The following is a 19,902-nucleotide window of genomic DNA, read 5'->3' as shown; positions in this document are numbered from 1 at the left end:
TGGAAAAAAGGTGCCGTATCAGGCTATATAGACCATAACTTGTAGCTAGTAGCTAGCCTACTCTTTCAGTAGGAATTGATAATTAAAATGACGTGCAAACTGCATTAAATTGGGATAGAATTGCTAGTTGTCACCCTGAAGAGTATAATCATGGTAAATTGGATATAGAGATAATGTGAAAAAATACCCCTAATGTTTATAGTCAGGAGCAATTTTACCCATAACGTCTAAAATTGTGCAATTTTACTCCTAACGTAGGCAGCCAAGTGCAATTTTACCCTAGGTTGTCAAAATTGAATCAATTTCAGAAATTTATGTTATCGGAGCGATGAAACAGTTGTGAAGTTCCTGAAGAAGTACGATTTGCCGAAGAAACTGTAACATAATTGTTGTATTAAACCGGCCAGTGTCTAAACCATGAAGCAGATAGTGTTTTGAGAATTTTGGTGGCAAGTGAAGGCATTAGGAACAAATTAAGAGTGTTGTATAGTGTATTCATTGAGAGGAATGGGCTAATCTAATAATTCTTGGGAGTAGTATGAATTGATCCAATTTGACAATGTTATGGGTAAAATTGATCATTTTCAAAATATTATCAGACACCATTACTAAAAATTTATTTTTTCTCAATTCTCCGGCGGTCTGCCGAGGCTCGAACCTACCCCAACCCCCCTAGTTCCGTCCCTGAACACAATCCATGCACTATCAACGAATATAACTGAGCACCTACTCCAAATCATGGAAACTTTTCACAAAATTGCCAATCACAAAAACCTGCATCTTGTCAATCCCATTATAACAAAGTTGCATCTTATTATAAATTATTTTATAATAGCAAAAATTTGTTCAAAAGAACCATCCAACAGATTTTGAAAGACATGTATAATCAATTTCCATTTTAAGTGTTTTCTGAAGACAGAAAGAACAAAATAGAACAAGCCTAGTAACATTCAGTCACTCTGAATCAAGAGTCTAGATCAACCCTTCTGGTCCCAAATTCAATCAGTCTACTTTTTAGTCTTCTTTTTTACAGCAGCGCTGCTGCTACTTGTTCTTAGATGTCTTCTCTTCCTTGTGTAAGCAAATTCTCCAAACCTATGACCCACCTTTGTTTCTGTGATCTTACACCGAACAAAGGTTTTTCCATTGTAAATTCGTACAGTTTGTCCTACAAATTCTGGTAAAATAACCGATCTCCGTGACCATATTTTCTTATTAGCAAGGAGATCAGGTTTCTTCTTTATTTTTAACAGGAATGCATCCACGAAAGGAAGTCTTGTTGCTACATTCTTCCTCACCTGCAATTAGTTGCACATTTTAACAGAATGTTTTCTGGATAGGTAGACTAACAGAAGAAAAAGAAACTTCTCATCTGAGTGTATTCAATTCAAGATATGTAAACAAATAAATGGCACTCCTAAGGTAAGGAAGCTTACTCTAATATCCCCTTCATTGGAAGTTGTATGAATATCTGAAGAAAATAACCTCCTCCTGTCAACCAATAAATGGGGGATTTCAATTTGGCAAAACGCTACACGTTCCCGAATAACAGGAAATGTTGATGGAAACATGATGATACGCTACAATGAAATTTGATTAGACAACCAAGCTCATTCTATTGAATACTAAAGGTCTTGTTTTAATCTATCCATACATGCAAATATGCAATACACTCAGAGTGTATTCAACATATTAGATTACCAAAAGTATTTATTTTCTGGATTCTTTTGATGTGTCTAACTCCAATATTACCAAAAGTAAAATATAAGTCAAAAGATTAACAGAATTTAACAAAAACAAGAAGAAGAAAAAAATATCAGATTTTGTTATTTGTAAGTTCAGAAACATGATACACTAATTTACACCTCTTGGCACAAATAGAAAATACAGCCACTGTCCAATTTTTACTAATCTAATATCTGATTTTTGTCGTTTTTACATGCTGTATTTTCTTAAAACAATTAAAATTCAACTTAACAAATTTAAATTCAAATTCAGCTAAGCACAAGAAGAATTAGCATGTCTATACAATCTAATGAACTGGGAATATATCTGGTACGAACATGAACTGTACCAGGATCAAGACAATAAAACTAAGAAGAGCAAGTTATAACAAGATCAATAGAAAGTATAAGTATCTGTAAGCACAAGTACACTGATGGAAAAAATAGAAACTTAAGGTCAGTAATAATAGATTAGTAAAACAGGTAAGTGTAATCAACCAAATGCAAAGGTCTGCATCACAACAAATAGGGATAAGATTGAAACTGAGTTCAGAAGTGAAAAAGGCATGTATGATCCTGATCAAACACTGTTGAAAAACATATGTTTTATCATCTAGTGATTTCAGCAAAAGCCAAATTAGGAATGAGTGACTAATGCAGAATAGATAATTAGAAGACCATATCAGATTAATGCAGTCTGCTCTACTTCTTCAATAAGAAACAGTTTGAGAAAAGGATCGAATGGTGAATATTCAGAACTGGTCATTATGAAAGAAGGTATGTTCATATCAGTTGTCCAATGTCATATTGAAATTAAAATCATCAATATCAAGAACATCAACTGTGAGTCTATGAATTAATCCAGCCCATGAACAATTTGAATTAATTTACATTAGACCTACAGAAATCTTGTTAATTTAAATATAATTAAAATTAACATTCAAGGAAATCAAAGTTGCAATAATTGGGAGGTGTACGGCTAGGGTTCTGGTAGGGAGAAGTGTATTATACACTTTCTTTTCCTCCATGTTTGTTTAACACATAAGACTTGTAAGGACAACTGAAAAACAAAACATTCTAGATAGAGTTTTTTCATTGAAAGGGTTAATGAAAAATCTATGCTTTATTTTGTGCATGTGTGTCTCACGGGAAAAGAAATGGTAAGATAAAGCTGACCTTGTGGGCTCTAAACCAATTGGAAAGCCTGTAACACATGAAATTCAAAGGATAGCATAAAGATAAGGGTGTTAGCTGATGCTTAAACAAGCATTCAACAACTATGGCAAATACAAAAACATCATCAGCAAAACAATTACCTCTAAAACTATGGGAATTTGCATTTTCCAAGCTACTTGATCCAATTCCAAAAAGCGATGTCTAAACAAGTAGAACCAAATTACATGTTAACAGTCATAGTGTAAGCTATAATTTCAGAACAAGCCATTACCGAGTGAACTGTAAAGGAAAAGATAAATGAAGCTTTAACAATTCCCAAAGGATAACAGATCACAAATATAAGTCTCAGCTATATGAAATGAAATAGCAATTACCTCTCTAAGGTTGATAGAGTAAGGTCGTGATAATGGCTCCAATTTAGATCGAGTATTGACCAATGACTGCTCTAAACCCTGTTTCGGATGAAAGAAAATGCAATTAAGCCATAGTTCAATAAATCCATGACGGAAAAAATACAGACAAATACGAGAAAGTTCTTTCCCAACTGACCAAAAACGCTGAGGGGCTTCCGGAGAGTACTTTTCGCCTTACACTTGCCCACATTGTTTCTATGTGGGTTAAGAGAAACCCAGAAACAGAAAATAATTAAAAAGGTGAAGTGAGATCGATTCAATTAAGAATCGAAACGATTAGTCTAGTTCCAAGTAAATGTAAAATTGTCAGGTAAAACAATGCATTCGAGCACCCTGAAGCAATAAATGTAAAATTGAGTACAAATGTGGGTGGTCGCCAAAATTAGTCTAGTTCGGGTACAGAACATTAAAAACATTCTGAAGATGACATATCTGCCTCTATCTCACAGACTTTTAAAGGCACCAGTGTAAGACAACAACTATGTAGTCACGATCAGGATCATGTCGTCAAAATAGTATTAAAACTTTATTTCTTGTACTTGGCTTGGTTCCTTCAAATTTTTTTCCAGGTTTTATTTCTACTGGTCAAACTCCTTAGTAAGAGAACACAGCATCTTTAAAGCGGTTGTGCAGTATGTTCTTTGTAAATTTGCAGGAAAGAAAGCTCAAATAAATCATGTCAGCTAGAGGAGGTAGAAGAAGCACCGTAGGAAGAAAATCCCCTCCTCTGTAAACTCCACTATGACAACAACTTGATATGTAAAATGATTTTCTGATTGACAGACATAACAGAACAGAACAGTAGCAGTGCAATGGCATCTCCATGTGATCCTAAAACTTTATACTTCAATCTGGTAGAATTTTAAATATTTGTGAACCCCACTTCCCAATTAGGATTGTAAAATTGGAAATTCAATTTATTTATACAAATATTTGTCAATTTGATGACAAGTAACTCTCAAGTCATCTACAGAAACTTATTGAGGTTCAGACACATGGAATCTGACATGGGTCGGTATGGAGTTGAGAGAAACAAATACAAATTTGGACAGAATGAAAACTCTTGAAGCTGAGAGAGTGATATAGGTGAGAGAGTGTTGGGTAACAGTAACACATAAGAGAGGGTCTCATCCTGCAGAGAGACAGTGTGGGAAAAGGGATACAGAAGTAGTAAATTGTTGGTATTAATTGGAGCACGTAATTGAGTTTCAGTGCTCCTTCTCAAATTTTTTTTCCAGGTTTTATTTCAGACATATTTGTTGAATTCCACTCTCATCTTGCTTCATGCTTCCTAAAGAAAGAAACTCAGTTTCTTCCTAAAGAAAGAAACTCGGTTTCCTCAGCTAATGTCTAAACATTTTGACTTGCTCTTGTTTACTAATTATCCTTTTCAACACAACACAAGCAAAAAGGTAGAAGCCAAAAACACATGGGGCCTTAAAACAAAATTTACAAAGAACAAGCTATATTTTTCTGCAAATCAACATTAATTAGCTAAAATAGTAGTGTTGCATTATTGTTCCATTCACTGAAGTTTTGAAAAAGGACTGCTTAATTATATACTTTACCTTACTTTAATTAACCCTCATCCAAACATAGTGTAAATTACCAAAATTAACACTAAAATGGCAACACTCACTCAATAGCAAGACTTAAAAATGTTGAATTAAGCAACATAATTAACATAGAAAGAGAAATAATCAACAGAGAATATGTGATCAAATTCGTGATACTTGTGGCGATTTTGCATCAATAGAGAATTACCTGGATTTTGCAGGTACGATAACAACTTCGACAAGCGAATCGAATTGAGGAAAGAAAATGACCGATGAAGTTGAATCAGAAGCTAAACGGCGAAGGACAAGCAGAATCGAGAAGGACCGGCGGCAGGAAACCAGTGACGAGGCCTCGTCGGAGTTATGCGCAGCCTAATTAGTCCTGTGTAGGTCGAAATAGAGTTTATGTTGAGGGAGGGAGAGAAGAACGTAGGCATTTATTTGGTTAAATTACACAAATGGCCACTGAACTTTAATCGGTTGCACGGTAATGGCAATTAAACTTTTTTTTTTTTTTTTTTTTTTTTTTTTGTAGAAAATGGCAATTAAACTTCAAACCTTAATATAACAATATATTTTATAATATTATTACCACTAAACTTTAATCAACACTTCAAAATAATCGTTGATCTCAAAATAAATAGAATTAATATATAAAAATACTCCTAATATTTTTAATCGGGAACAATTTTATCTCTAGCATTTAAAATGATGCAATTTTACTATTAACATCGAAAGAAAAAACAATTTTACTCCTTAGTCAATGTAATTTTTATATCAAGGTTTGAAGTCTAATTGCCGTTACCGTGCAATTGATTAAAGTTCAGTGGCCATTTGTGTAATTTAACCAAATAAATTCCTACGTTCTTCTCTCCCTCCCTCGACATAAAATCTATTTCGACCTACACAGGACTAAGGCTGCGCATAACTCCGACGAGGCTTCGTCACTAGTTTCCTGCCGCCGGTCCTTCTCGATTCTGCTTGTCCTTCGTCGTTTAGCTTCTGATTCAACTTCATTGGTCATTTTCTTTCCTCAAATCGATTCGCTTGTCGAAGTTGTTATCGTACCTGCAAAATCCAGGTAATTCTCTATTGATGCAAAATTGCCAAAAGTATCACGAATTTGATCACATATTCTCTGTTGATTATTGCTCTTTCTCTGTTAATTATGTTGCTTAATTCATCATTTTCAAGTCTTGCTGTTGAGTGAGTGTTGGCATTTGAGTGTTAATTTTGGTAATTTAGTGTTGAATTTTATTTATTTGTGATCTTTATATGTAAAGAGATGCAATAGCTACCCCAATCATGCCTCCACCAAAATCTCATAAACCCTACTTCTTCCACGGCCACCGGAAACCCTCCCAAAACCTCACTGTCGTCATCTGCGGTGGCCTCTTCCATAAAATAGTTCTCCAAAACTATGTAATATGAAAACTATTAATTACATTCTTATGTTTCTCTCATTTTAGGGTCATGTATAAGGTTGCAAATGAGAAGGTAAGTATACATTTCCGATAGAAATTCATTTTAACAAGAACAAAGAATCCTCATTTATTTTCCCATGGAGTGATGATGCGGGGAGGGTGAATTCCCAGCTGCGGCGATAAACCTATATATATCCTACCCTAGGACAATCCCTATCTCTCTCTCCGTTCTAGGGTGAATTATATTTGTGTATTCCAGTGATTAAGTAATTCAATTTTCTTTGTGTTTGACTCTGTTTGCTTGATTGCTTTGAAATTGATAGAAATAGAATAGGCCACATTTAGAAAAATGTTTTGATGAAGTAGGTAAGGCCAGAAATTGGCTTATGAAATGGAAAATTGTGCTTGTTACATAGCATTTGCGTAGTAAGTTGTGTATGTTTCTTGAAGTGGTTAGTTTCAAAATGCCAAATATAGAGGGTAAAATGCAGGGATGATCATTGAATTTTAAGTTCGTTTCACTGAACTTTACAGTTGATTTTAATGAAGTTATTCCGGTTAATTTGTGTACAAAAACTCACAGGAATGTTGATTTGATTTGGCACTGAATACAATTAACTATATGCTAACTAAGCTTCATACTGGATATGTCTGCTTTTGTGGCTTATATGGAAGACATGAGACACATCCTAAACCCCACATACACAATACAATCACATTCTTGTTCGATATGACGATTACTTGACATGCAGTCAACTATTTTCTGTACCTCATTAATCTTCCAATGATTTTTGTGAAAGAAAATGAAGTCTAGTGATTTTGTGACATAAATTTCAAACTTCAGTGACAATCGGTGCAAGTTACCCTAAATATGGATGAGTATTATTAGTTAATTCATTCTCTAGCTGCTGCTTATTTTGGGTAGGCTCCATTTCTTGTTAGTTAGATTTCTTAGCTGGACTTCAATCTTTTTGTTAACTAAAAGAAGGCCTGTTTCACCAAGGGGTAAAATGGAAAATATAGAGGGTAAAATGCAGGGATGATCATTGAATTTTTAGGTTCGTTTCACTGAACTTTCCAGTTGATTTTAATGAAGTTATTCCGGTTAATTTATGTACAAAAACTCACATGAATGTTGATTTGATTTGGCACTGAATACAATTAACTATATGCTAACTAATCTTCATACTTGATATGTCTGACTTTTATGGCTTATATGGAAGACACCAGACACATCCTAAGCCCCACACACACAAAATCACATTCTTGTTCGATATGACGATTACTTGACATATAGTGAACTATTTTTTGTACCTCGTTAATATTCCAATTATTTTTGTGAAAGAAAATGAAGTCTAGTGACTTTGTGACATAAATGATGATACATGTTGATTCCCCTATTTGAACCAAACAGCCACAAAGGGAATCAGAAGGTTCTGCATTCCCTTTCACGGACAGATCCAAACAGACTAGGGAATTTAGGGTCATTCCTTTCCTTTCCCCTTATTTCCCTTTCTGGATTCCTTTCCTTCTTGCATTTGTGTACCTCTATCTGAAATAGAGAAACGGGGTTTTTTTATAGTTTGTCCAATTTCTCGATTTGAGGCACGTTAGGTACCCTTTAGGTGGATCCTCTCCCAATTAAAGCTTTCTGCTTACGCTATGACTCGAACTTGAGATCTAGCTTAAGCGACTTGAGGCCCTTAACCACTCAAGCCAACCTTAATTGATAGTAAAAGGTTGTTTTGTTCTAGGTTTTTTATTCTTTTTAATTTACTTTCCTTGATCCTTTTCTAATAAATAATATGGTGGGGGTAAAAATAAAAAAAGTTTACTTGAAATTGGATCCATCCTTAATTATTTTCTCCATTGAACTCCGACGAGGCCTCGTCACTAGTTCCCCTGCAGCCGGTCCTTGTGCTTTCTTTACTTGAATCGATTCACTTGTCGATTAGTTCCGCCGTCCACCAGACCTCGCTTGCCCAGCTCTCTCTCCCTTGATATAATTTTGGATAATTGTTTCTAATCCAGGTAATTTACTTGCTCCTTTTTACTCCGGTGTCTTTGGAAAATCCATCTTGATACCGTCCCTGCAAAATCCATCGCTAAAAGTATCATGAAGTTTATCACATAAGCTCTGTTGATTATACCTCTTTCTCTGTTAATTATGTTGCTTAATTCAACAATTTCAAGTCTTGCTGTTGAGTGAGTGTTTGCATTTGAGTGGTTATTTTGGTAATTTAGTGTTGAATTGTTGATTAATTGTATTCATTTGTTTTCTTTCCTCGAATCCATTCACTTGTCAAAGTTGTTATCGTCCCTGCAAAATCCAGGTAATTCTCTATTGATGCAAAATCGCCAAAAGTATCACGAATTTGATCACATGTTCTCTGTTGATTATTGCTCCTTCTCTGTTAATTATGTTGCTTAATTCAACAATTTCAAGTCTTGCTGTTGAGTGTTAATTTTTGGTAATTTAGTGTTGAATTGTATTTATTTATGCAAGGTGGAGGAGGAGGAAAGAGCCAAAAGCACCCAATAAACCACAAATGCTACCCCAATCATGCCTCCGCCAAAATCTCATAAACCCTACTTCTTCCACGGCCACCGGAAACCCTCCCACAACCGCTCTGTCGTCCGCGGTGGCCTCTTCTCCAATCGCCAAACCATAGTGCCTTCAAATTCAGCAAAACCCTATAATCCTACCTCTAATTTCATTCCATTTGACCTAGAAAAATGGTACCCTCAAAATTCATCATCATCATCATCCTCCAATCCCCTACCTTTAGCCCGAAACCACTCCCTTTCGAATGTTTCCCAACGCCTCTCCCCTATTGCCCGCTTCATCCGTGACGCCTTCCGTAAAAATGGCAACCAATGGTGCCCATCACTTGTATCGGAATTACATAAGCTGCGTCGTGTGACGCCTGATCTCGTTGCTGAAGTGCTGAAAGTCGAAAGTAATCCCAATTTGGCTTCCAAATTCTTCCACTGGGCAGGTAAGCAGAAAGGGTACAAACACACTTTTGCTTCTTATAATGCTTTTGCTTATTGTTTGAATAGAAACAGCTTGTTTCGTGCTGCTGATCAGTTACCTGAGTTAATGGATTCGCAAGGGAAGCAACCGACTGAGAAACAATTTGAAATCTTGATTAGAATGCATGCTGATGCGAATAGAGGACTTAGAGTTTACTATGTTTATCAAAAGATGAAGAAGTTTTCGATCAAACCTCGTGTTTTCTTGTACAATAGAATCATGGATGCTTTGATAAAAACCGGTCATTTAGATTTGGCGTTGTTAGTGTATGATGATTTCAGGACTGATGGAATGGTTGAAGATAGTGTTACTTATATGATTATGATTAAGGGGTTGTGTAAGTTTGGCCGGATCGAGGAAATGACAGAGGTTTTGGGAAGAATGAGGGCTAATTTGTGTAAGCCTGATGTGTTTGCATACACAGCAATGATCCGGGTTTTGGTTGGCCAAGGAAATTTGGATGGAAGTTTGCAGGTTTGGGAGGAGATGGAGCAAGATGGAGTTGACCCAGATGTAATGGCGTATGTGACTTTAGTCACGGGGCTGTGTAAAGGAGGGAGGGCGGAGAGGGCGTATCAGTTGTTCAAGCAGATGAAGGAGAAGGGAATTTTGATTGATAGGTCAATTTATTCGGTACTGATTGAAGCATTTGTGGAGAACGGAAAGGTTGGATCAGCATTGAGTTTGTTGCAAGATTTGGTGGAGTCTGGTTATAGAGCTGATTTGGGAATCTATAATTCACTCATTCAAGGTTTGTGCAACCTGAAACAGGTCGATAAGGCTCACAAGCTATTCCAGGTCACTGTTAAAGAGGGTCTTGAACCAGATTTCAAGACCGTGAATCCCATGCTAGTTTCATACGTGGAGATGAAAAGGATGGAGGATTTCTTCAAGCTGCTTGAGCAGATGGCCAAGTTAGGATTTCCAGTTATTGATGATATCTCCAAGTTTTTCTCGTTTATGGTGGACGAGAAAAGGATCCAGGTGGCCTTGGAAGTATTCAATGACTTAAAATCGAAAGGTTACATTAGCGTTCCGATCTACAATATACTCATGGAAGCACTCCTTAACACCAGGGACATAAAACAGGCATTGACACTCTTCAATGAAATGAACAACACGAATCTCGAAGCCGACTCTAACACTTACAGCATTGCAACGATATGTTTCGTTGAGGACGAAAACATCCGAGAAGCTTGTGCTTGCCATAACAAAATCATTGAGATGTCATGTGTCCCTTCTGTTGCTGCATATTGCTCTCTTGCCGGAGGGCTATGTGAGATAGGAGAGATCGATGAAGCTATGTTGCTGGTTCGTGATTGCCTTGGAAACGTTCCGAACGGGCCAATGGAGTTCAAGTATACTCTTGCAATTCTTCATGTGTGTAAATCAGGTGATGCTGGGAAAGTGATTGAAGTGTTGAATGAGATGATGCAGGAAGGTTGTCGTCTCGACGAAGTGACGTGTTGTGCTGTTATTTCGGGCATGTGCAAGCACGGAACGATTGAAGAGGCGAGGAAAGTGTTTACAGATTTGAGAGTTCGCAAACTTTTGACAGAATCTAAGACAATTGTTTATGATGAAATGTTGATTGAACACATGAAGAAGAAAACAGCAGACTTGGTTGTGTCTGGAATCAAGTTCTTTGGTTTGGAATCAAAACTCAAAGCAAAGGGTTGTAACCTTCTATCAAGTTAAATGTTAACCGAACCGATGATGTCTGTAATTGGTCCGGTTTGTCAATGTTGGACCCACGGATGGATCTAGGGGGCTTGAGCACTCATCCGTCACTCCATAGAAACTGTTGGAGCTTTAATCTTTAACCTTCTATCAAGTTAAATATTAACGGATGATGTATGTAATTGGTCCAGTTTATCGATGTTGGACCCAGTGACGGATCTAGGAGGCTTGAGCGTCTACTGGTCCATGGAAAAAAACTATAAAGAAACTGATGGAGCTTTGACCTTTTTTCAATAAAAATATCAATTGAGCACCATAGTTCATCAGAGAAAATTTCAAGTGGTTGGATTCTCAATTTTACTAGTTATAACGTTAGGGGTTTACAATGGGCAACTATAAGGATATTTTTGTATCTTCTCCTGATCCTGTAATCATCATCATTAATATAATAAAAGCATCAAAATTTCAGCTAATTTACTTTATTTTGATTTACTTTACTTTATTTTATTTACATATAAATTAACCTACAACAGTTATTCCTTTCTTCTATCCCTGGAATTGCTCCAATGAGATTAGCCTCATTGATCTGCTTCTCCTTTATCTCCCCGCTGAAATCCTAATCTCTGAAATACCTAACTAGAAGAGTTTCCTGTCATAGTATCTAATCCTAATGCACTACTAATTGCTCTACATTTCAACCGCCATTGTATTTACTGTATTTCCAGTGTTCTTTTTATTAGTGTGGCTCCATCGATGGCGCTCAGAGTATCATGGCTGGCATGGTGGCGACACTTTTGGATCTGAGCCTATGAAAATTGAAGGTAATACCAAAATTCCTTCTGGTTTCTTGTGTTGCAAATGGATTTTCATTTTCTTCTCTGTTTTCCTTTCATTTTATGGTTTTGGGATGGTTTCATTTTGTTTTAGTTTGTTCATTTCGATCTACATGTTCCAACCCCAGGTTCAAGTTTATCTCACTTATAGAGATGAATTGCAAATCTAATGTCTTTCTCTTATCTGTTTGAGTTACAAAAAAATTGAAATGCTCTTTCTCCTTGCTGATCCGTTTTTCTTTCTCATATTCTTTCCCTTTTTCACATATTGGTTTACATGTTGCAATTGAGAAAGAAATAAGGGATTTACGTGGATTTTTAGTTACTTCAAAATGTATGACAGATCCATTTTGCAGGCTTGCTATGATACAACACAACACCAATCACTCCATTCTGGGATTCAATATTCTAAATTTGGTTTCGTATCTCTTCCTCACTCTTGGATTTCATGCCAAGTTCATTATTCTTTTACAATTCCTCCTACTTTTGAGAATGTGCTGAAAATTTGTTATGGAATCGAATATGCTTACTGGAAATTACCTTCCTAATCTTGATAAATTGACCAGGTAGTTTATTTGGCTTGAAAATTTGATCAGAGGAAAATTCATTTGATTCCATAGGATGAGGGTTGTAAACAAAGGGAGTAAGGTGGAGAGGGCACAAGGAAAGCGGATGATAATACCGGAGCTTTTTTTTAGTGAAGCTTGCTTGGAGATTATGGAGACTCACTGTGCTTTTAAAAGAGCTAGAATATTTCAGTGAATGTCAAAAGTAAGTCCTACTTATGGCGGAGCATTCAACATATTTTATGTTTAGTTTAGAGAAGCTTAATTCGGAGTATTGGCAATGGTAAATCTACTTTTATAGCTTTCTCAATAAGTGGGTTGACAATGTTAGATTAATACACATGCTATGAGGGTTTGCGGTTTTTTAGTATGAAAATTTAGAAATCCTTGCATTATTCAGATATTTATATTCAAATCCTTGCAAGTTTTATATGATGCTTTCTTATGGGCTAAGCATGTAATGGTGGGATACTCATTTCACATTTTAATCAAAAGAAATTCGTCTATTTATGCCAATGTCTGATATGAGGGCGAGCCTTGGTGCAACTCTAAACGTTGTTGTCGTGTGACCGAGAGGTCATGGGTTCAAGTTTTAAGGAGCGGCCTCTTGCCAAAATAAATTGGCAGGGGAAGGCTTGCCCCCAATACACCCTTGTGGTGGGACCCCTCCCCGGACCCTTGCTTAGCGGGGACGCGTAGTGCACCGAGCCGTCCTTTTATGACAATGTCTGATATAATAGCCCAATGTATTTATTATTAATTTTATTTTATTTATTCACATTTTTGAAGGATTTATGATTTATTATAATCCTCATCTCACATCCTCGGGAAATTATACTTATTTATTTGAATTTCAGATATTTTTTATTTTTAGTTTATTTTTAGGTTTCTGATTTTGCTATTAATTGCAAAAAAAGGTTTGTTTCTTTTTATTGTTTTGATTTCTTCCCTGCAGGTTAGATCATTACGTGACAAGGCTAAGGAGATACTGATGTAAGAAAGCAATGTTCAGGTGCATACCTTCACCCTGTAGTCTGTACTGGCTTGAAATTTGAATCTTTCTATGGTGTTATTAATCAAAGTTGGAGTGACTATTCAGTACTGATTTATCTGAAGCATAGTTGTCAAATCAAGATTCGACTCATGAATTGAAATCCTCATTTTGTGTGACTTAATAATAGAGTTGAAGTTCAGTGGCCACAATATTAAAAAGTGTAAAATTCAGTGATACTGTTAAGAATTGAAGTTCAATGACCACAATATTAAAATAGCGAATACTGTTAAGAATTGAAGTTCAATGACCACAATATTAAAATAGCTAAAGTTCAGTGGCTATGGGTATAATTTATCCTGTATTGAGATATTTAATGCATGATCAGATGCTCTACATTTTATATGTATCGCTTTGACAGAGATTTTGTTTTTGCTTCCTAACCGAAACTCCATTTTACAGTAAATTTGTTTATAGTTCAAGCCAGGATTCGCAACAATCGTTAAATTTATTCATTCTCAATAGGAATAAAATGTAAAAATATTTCTAATGTTAGGAGCAATTTTACCCGTAACGTTTAAAATGGTGCAATTTCACCTTTAACGTTGGCAGTCAAGATCAAGTTTAACCCTTCCGTTGTCAAGTTGAGTCAATTTCAAACATCATTATAAAACACAGATATTAATTGTAAAGTTTAACCCTTCCGTTGTTATTAATGAGTGATAAAAATGATTCACATGTAAATTGTAGATGACAAAATTTATGACCGAGATAGTTTGATAAATTATTTTTCAAATTCACCAAACTTGACAACGTAAGGGTAAAATTGCTCTTGGTTGCCATCATTGGGATAAAATTGTATCATTTTAATGTTAGGCGTATTTTTGCACCTTATCTCTTCTTAATATGCACATGTAAAAACGTTATGCGCATGTCAATTGACGCCGTGATTTATGAAACCACATATGCTACCATTATGACCATTTTTAGTTGACAATAAACTCTCACCAACGATTAACTGCCTCGTAGATCCTTGCTCACATTTAGAACGCACAATATAACTCTCCTGTAAATACAAGGTACACGATACAAGGAACTAAATTCGATCCCATTACTCACCTAACAGTGGCAAAGCCAGTAGAGGGCTCCGACTCCCGTTTGCCGGCTCCACTCTTGAATAAAATCCGCTCGGTACTTGATAGCTCCCATAACTTTAGTTTATTAATGCATGTTTATAATATTATTTTAATATTTTAAAATGGTTGGATTGGTTAGGAGTCATCTATTTTGTTGTAGCATTATTAATGTAGATAATATAATCAAATATCAAAATTATCAAAATAATTGACACTGATATCAAACCAAACAATATAAAAACTGAAATATAATCAAACCAAAACATTCGGTTCGGTTTTAAACCGAAATTGGGTAAAAAAAAATAAAAAATAACAAAGAAAAATCACTATATTTCCTCATTCAATTTACTTCAACAATCAAAATAATTTGAATTGCTTCAAATTATTTTCAAAATATATCTATATTGACTTATTATCTTAACAACAATTTAAAAAATAATAATCTTATAAAATCAAATATATAATAATGTAAAATATAATTCGATACGTTTAGACTTTTACATTTTTTTTGTCAAACCAAACCGAATGCCAAAATGCACCTAAAATTAAAACCGATGTCGAACCAAAAAACCAAATTCAACCGGTTCGCTTTGATTTAAACCAAATAAATGCACACCCTATCTAAGCTTACCTACTATTCACTAAGTTTCTTCATTACTGACTTAGCCATCGGAACGAGATCACCAATCCCCCAACCCCTTTTTGACCATTTTTCTATCTCATTTCAGGTAATATAAGGAATTCGTCAAGCTCAGCTCAGATTACATCACGTCAATAAGTATTAAAGATATCAATATTTACATATGATCTTTACACATAATCACTACAACTATATTAAAATTGGTTTGTTTAGCAATGGATCTCACTCCAAGAAAAAATATACAGAACAACATATATAAGTTAGGCTTCTCTTTTTGGTCGGTTGCGAGTTCTTGTTGCTTGAAGAACAGGTTGCTGCATTTTCTCTTCTAAGAAAATGTCCAATTTATCATCATCACCATCGCCATCCTCTTCTTCTGCTTCCATGATTGTTTGGTTTATTGCAAGCTGCTCCACAAATTCACCCAACTCAAGAATTAGACTCACTTAAACATTACATATTAGCTCTATTGTACGGACACTCCTCTTTAGTAGCGTTTCTTTGTTCAGTGTCGTGTCCGTTTTCGTTTGAAGGCCATTTTATGAAGGTTAATAATGTTTCTCCATATCTGTTTCCATATACATGCAACATAGCATACTAGTGTAGAGTTGGAACATGTCCGTGCAACATAGCATACTAGTGTATAGCTAAACATTACATATTAGCTATTCTGCAGGGACACTCCTCCTTTGTAGGATTTCGTGTCCGTGTCCGTTTTCGTTTGAAGGCCATTTTATGAAGGTTGTGTTTTAGAAATAACGTTTCTGGATTTCCTTTTCTGTTTCGGTGCAACATAGCATATTAGTGTAGAGGTGGAACATGGTTTAGGTGTCGTTTAAGGCCATTTTATGAAGGTTGTGTTTTAGAAATAACGTTTCTGGATGTCCTTTTCTGTTTCGGTGCAACATAGCATATTAGTGTAGAGGTGGAACATGGTTTAGGTGTCGTTTGAAGGCCATTTTATGAAGGTTGTGTTTTAGAAATAACGTTTCTGGATGTCCTTTTCTGTTTCGGTGCAACATAGCATATTAGTGTAGAGGTGGAACATGGTTTAGGTGTCGCTTGAAGGGCATTTTATAAAGGTTGTGTTTTACAAATAACGTTTCTCGGTGTCCTTTTCTTCGGTGCAACATAGCATATTAGTGTAGAGGTGGAACATGGTTTAGGTGTCGTTTGAAGGGCATTTTATAAAGGTTGTGTTTTACAAATAACGTTTCTCGGTGTCCTTTTCTGTGTCGGTGCAACATAGCATATTAGTGTAGAGGTGGAACATGGTTTAGGTGTCGTTTGAAGGGCATTTTATAAAGGTTGTGTTTTACAAATAACGTTTCTCGGTGTCCTTTTCTGTGTCGGTGCAACATAGCATATTAATGTAGAGTTGGAACATGGTTTAGGTGGTTGCACAAGCAAATAGCTTTAAGAAAACTTCCATTGCAATGCTAATTCTAACTGTATCACAAGGATCACAAAACCAGTGTTCAAAACAGTGGGACCCGATGACTGTATTATAGAGTTCAGTGACAGATGTCGGAACAACTGTTGCACCAACAACTGACAGTGAACACCGTGATTGAATCACCGAGTTCTTTGCCTTTGGAAACCGGTGTTTTGAACACCAGTTTAGTACGCAATCTAACAATTCAGAGAGGAGCATTAAGCTTGGAAAGTATTTTACCCCAACGTGCTCAAAGCACGAAAATGCATCATTCCAAGGAAAAATCCAAAATTTGCAAAGTTTTGAGGCTTTGGTTTCAATAATTGGAAATCCAATTTACAAGAGGATATGTTACACGGACTTGAAAACGTTATTTCTACAACATAACCTTCTTAAAATAGCCTTCAAACAAAGACAGACACTCAAAACAGACACGGACTTCGCGGAGACAAAATGCAGAAACATTACTTAAGAGAATAGACAAGAGGTGGATGTAAGACTTCTTGTTCAAAATAATTCAAATGATGAAAATATTCAATTTAGGCTACCTACAAGAAGCACAAAAGATTAGAACTTTACTACTTTAGCTTGTGAAAATGATGAATAAGGGACACAACAGTGAAGATCATATTTTCAGACATTAATTTTCACATTGCATTAGGCAATTTCATGACCAATCTCTCCAATTCTAAGAACACAAACAAGGAACAGAATAAATTCACTGAAAATAATCATAATTTCCCCCCTAATTGACTAGGAAGATTCAATCAACAGCTCAAAACTCACTAAGGACTTTTATCAAACACCTATAAGACATATATAATAAACCAAACCCCAAAACCCCAATTTTCTTAAATACCTAAATTGAATTGAAAGAAATGAGATAAGGTTACCGTAATCACCTCCTCAGACACTAATTTTGACATTGCATTAGGCTATTTCTTGACCAATCTCTCCTATTCTAAGAATACAAACAAGGAACAGAGTAAATTAACTGAAACTAATCACAATTTTCCCCTTAATTAACTACGAAGATTCAATCAACAGCTCAAATCTCACTTAGGACTTTTATCAAACACCTATAGTACATATATACCAAGTTACTCATTTCTAATTTGATAAACCAACCCAAATTCCCAATTTTCTTAAATACCTAAATTGAATTGAAAAAATGAGATAAGGTTACAGTAAGCACCTCCTCAAGATAGTCTCTGTCAAGCTTCTCAGCAATTCTCATAGAGGTAAAAATGGTGTTGATGAGAAGAGACATTAGGAACACGAAAAAGGTCATGTTGAGCAGACACGGAAACGGACACAGGAAATGTTGTTTTTAAAACATAACTTCCAAACGAAAACAGACACGTACATGAAACAGACACGAACACGAAATGCAGAAATATTACTAAAGAGAAGTGTCCGTGCAACATAGACAAAAGGTAAATGTAAGACTTCTTGCTCAAAATAATTCAAATGACCAAATATCCAATTAAGGCTACCTACAAGAAGCACAAAAGATTAGAAGTTTACTATAGCTTGTAAAAATGATGAATAAGGGACAATTTAATGAGGGCCTACATCATATGGAGCCCCCTAAAGTTGTCCATTTTTTGTCATTTTGCCTTCCGAACTTAAAGGACAATCCATTAGCCACTCCAACTTCCTGAAAGTAACATAATGCGCCCTTTAGTTTTCCTCAACTCGAAAAGATTTTGACCATTAGACTTTCGGTTGACTTCTCATATGCAACCTGGCATTTCCCATAAAAAAAATTAGCTCTTCTTAGAGCATATTTTGCAATAGCCTCTCTAAATTCATAAGCAATTTGAAATACCATCGAAAGACGAGTGAATATGGGAAATCAACCAAAAGCTCAAGGGTCAACATCTTATCAGATTGAGGAAAAATAAGGGATAAGGGGTGCATTATGTCATTTAGGGAGTTGGAGTGACAAATGGATTGTCCTTTAAGTTCGGGGTAAAGTGAGCAAAATGAACAACTTTAGGGCGGCTTGAAGATCAGATTTTTACACTAATTTTCACATTGCATTAGGCTATTTCTTGATCAATCTCTCCAATTCTAAGAACACAAACAAGGAACAGAATAAATTCACTGAAAGTAATCACAATTTTCCCCAAAATTGACTAGGAAGATTCAATCAAACAGCTCAAAACTCACTAAGGACTTTTATCAAACACCTGTGCTACATATATACCAAGTTACTCATTTCTAATCTGAATTGAAAAAAAATGAGATAAGGTTACAGTAAGCACCTCCTCAAGATAGTCTCTGTCAAGCTTCTCAGCAATTCTCATAGAGGTAAAAATGGTGCCGATGAGAAGAGACATTGGGAACACGAAAGCAAAGATGTAGCTACTTGTACTGGGAGGTCCAGCGCGCGTCACTACCGTCAATCTTCTCCTTGTTCTGGAGTCGCCGGAAAAGTGAATTGCCGGTAAGGCCGGCATTTGAGGAGGATTGAAGGAGGCAATTATGGGTGTTGCCTGGATAGGAAGTGTAAGAGCGGAGGAGCTCGGGAATAGGATGCTCGTCATTGTGTCAAAATGTGGAAGTGGAGCTAATAGAGATGATGGATTATTTATGGTTTCTGCAAAATATCAACATCTGAAATTTCAATAATAAATAAAGGTTTGATATATGGGTAAATTACAGCAATAGCCACTGAACTTTAACCATTTTAATATTGTGGCCATTGAACTTCAATTCTTAACGGGATGACTGAACTTTACACTTTTTAATATCGGTGGCCAATTAACGTCTCAAAACGACCGTTGACAACCTCAAATAATAAAGGGAAAATTACAAAACTGGGTCAAATGGGAGGCCCATTTACATATTAAACCCATTTACTAATTCTACTACATATCTAGACTGATTTTGTGTGACTTTTCAAAAATACCCTCAATATTTACGCGGAGCTCGCCCCATCCCGTCTGACTTCGCATATTCACCCATATGCGAAGCCTGCGAAGTTAATGTTTTAATTTACTTAATGAATTTAGTTCGCATATGCGAAGCCTGCGAAGCTGAAGTTTGTTTTGCTTGATTATTTTAGTTCGCATATGCGAATGCTGGATATGATTTGAAGCTAATACGCGAAGTGGTATATAACAAAAATTGGCAAACAACAACGGATTCGAACATTAAAATCATAACATTATCAAAATTTACAACAAGATTGCCACAATAACAACATTCAAATCATAACATTATCAAAATTTACAACAAGATTGCCACAATGAACTCTACTAACCAATTATTTTAAAGTGAAAC

General features: G+C 35.7%; 3 protein-coding genes across 5 annotated transcripts; 1 reads left to right on the top strand and 2 right to left on the bottom strand.

Annotated features, from left to right (window-relative positions):
* Window positions 1–764: 764 nt before the first annotated feature.
* Window positions 765–5,296, bottom strand: LOC136224182 (small ribosomal subunit protein uS19m-like). The gene is made up of 7 exons (XM_066012449.1): window positions 5,078–5,296; window positions 3,450–3,508; window positions 3,275–3,352; window positions 3,041–3,101; window positions 2,901–2,928; window positions 1,437–1,491; window positions 765–1,298 (listed from the first exon to the last, which is right to left on the bottom strand). The coding sequence occupies exons 2-7, from the start codon at window positions 3,501–3,503 to the stop codon at window positions 1,008–1,010; spliced, it is 567 nt and encodes a 188-aa protein (XP_065868521.1). The 5' UTR covers window positions 3,504–3,508; window positions 5,078–5,296; the 3' UTR covers window positions 765–1,007.
* Window positions 5,297–5,740: 444 nt separating this feature from the next.
* LOC136224186 (pentatricopeptide repeat-containing protein At4g20740) lies at window positions 5,741–11,483 on the top strand. Of its 2 annotated transcripts, XM_066012452.1 has the most exons (3): window positions 5,741–5,950; window positions 8,602–8,626; window positions 8,800–11,483. In XM_066012452.1, the coding sequence occupies exon 3, from the start codon at window positions 8,857–8,859 to the stop codon at window positions 11,026–11,028; it is 2,172 nt and encodes a 723-aa protein (XP_065868524.1). In that variant the 5' UTR covers window positions 5,741–5,950; window positions 8,602–8,626; window positions 8,800–8,856; the 3' UTR covers window positions 11,029–11,483. The 2 variants fall into 2 exon arrangements, with proteins under 2 accessions (XP_065868524.1, XP_065868523.1); XM_066012451.1 differs by lacking the exon at window positions 8,602–8,626 and having other exon boundaries at window positions 5,742–5,950.
* A 3,787-nt stretch (window positions 11,484–15,270) lies between these two features.
* LOC136224185 (uncharacterized) lies at window positions 15,271–19,214 on the bottom strand. Of its 2 annotated transcripts, XR_010686319.1 has the most exons (3): window positions 18,882–18,955; window positions 17,807–18,107; window positions 15,445–15,583 (listed from the first exon to the last, which is right to left on the bottom strand). XR_010686319.1 is itself a non-coding variant. In XM_066012450.1 (2 exons), the coding sequence occupies exons 1-2, from the start codon at window positions 19,161–19,163 to the stop codon at window positions 15,437–15,439; spliced, it is 429 nt and encodes a 142-aa protein (XP_065868522.1). In that variant the 5' UTR covers window positions 19,164–19,214; the 3' UTR covers window positions 15,271–15,436. The 2 variants fall into 2 exon arrangements, 1 of the variants encoding a protein (XP_065868522.1); XM_066012450.1 differs by lacking the exon at window positions 17,807–18,107 and having other exon boundaries at window positions 15,271–15,583; window positions 18,882–19,214.
* Window positions 19,215–19,902: the final 688 nt, after the last annotated feature.

This window comes from Euphorbia lathyris, chromosome 3 (genome assembly GCF_963576675.1).
Source record: "Euphorbia lathyris chromosome 3, ddEupLath1.1, whole genome shotgun sequence".
Taxonomy (NCBI): domain Eukaryota; kingdom Viridiplantae; phylum Streptophyta; class Magnoliopsida; order Malpighiales; family Euphorbiaceae; genus Euphorbia; species Euphorbia lathyris.
The sequence above is the reverse complement of the archived record's forward strand: the minus strand, read 5'-3'. Positions and strand labels throughout refer to the sequence as shown.

Bases quoted from the DNA above. Each gene is read 5' to 3' on its own strand.
- LOC136224182 (XM_066012449.1), bottom strand. From the start codon at position 3,503: ATGTGGGCAAGTGTAAGGCGAAAAGTACTCTCCGGAAGCCCCTCAGCG. The intron at 3,353-3,449 runs GTCAGTTGGGAA...CATCCGAAACAG, and splicing joins GAAGCCCCTCAGCGTTTTTG to GGTTTAGAGCAGTCATTGGT. The intron at 2,929-3,040 runs GTAATTGTTTTG...CATGTGTTACAG, and splicing joins AAATTCCCATAGTTTTAGAG to GCTTTCCAATTGGTTTAGAG.
- LOC136224186 (XM_066012452.1), top strand. From the start codon at position 8,857: ATGCCTCCGCCAAAATCTCATAAACCCTACTTCTTCCACGGCCACCGG.
- LOC136224185 (XM_066012450.1), bottom strand. From the start codon at position 19,163: ATGACGAGCATCCTATTCCCGAGCTCCTCCGCTCTTACACTTCCTATC. The intron at 15,584-18,881 runs GTGCTTACTGTA...TTTGTGGAGCAG, and splicing joins ACAGAGACTATCTTGAGGAG to CTTGCAATAAACCAAACAAT.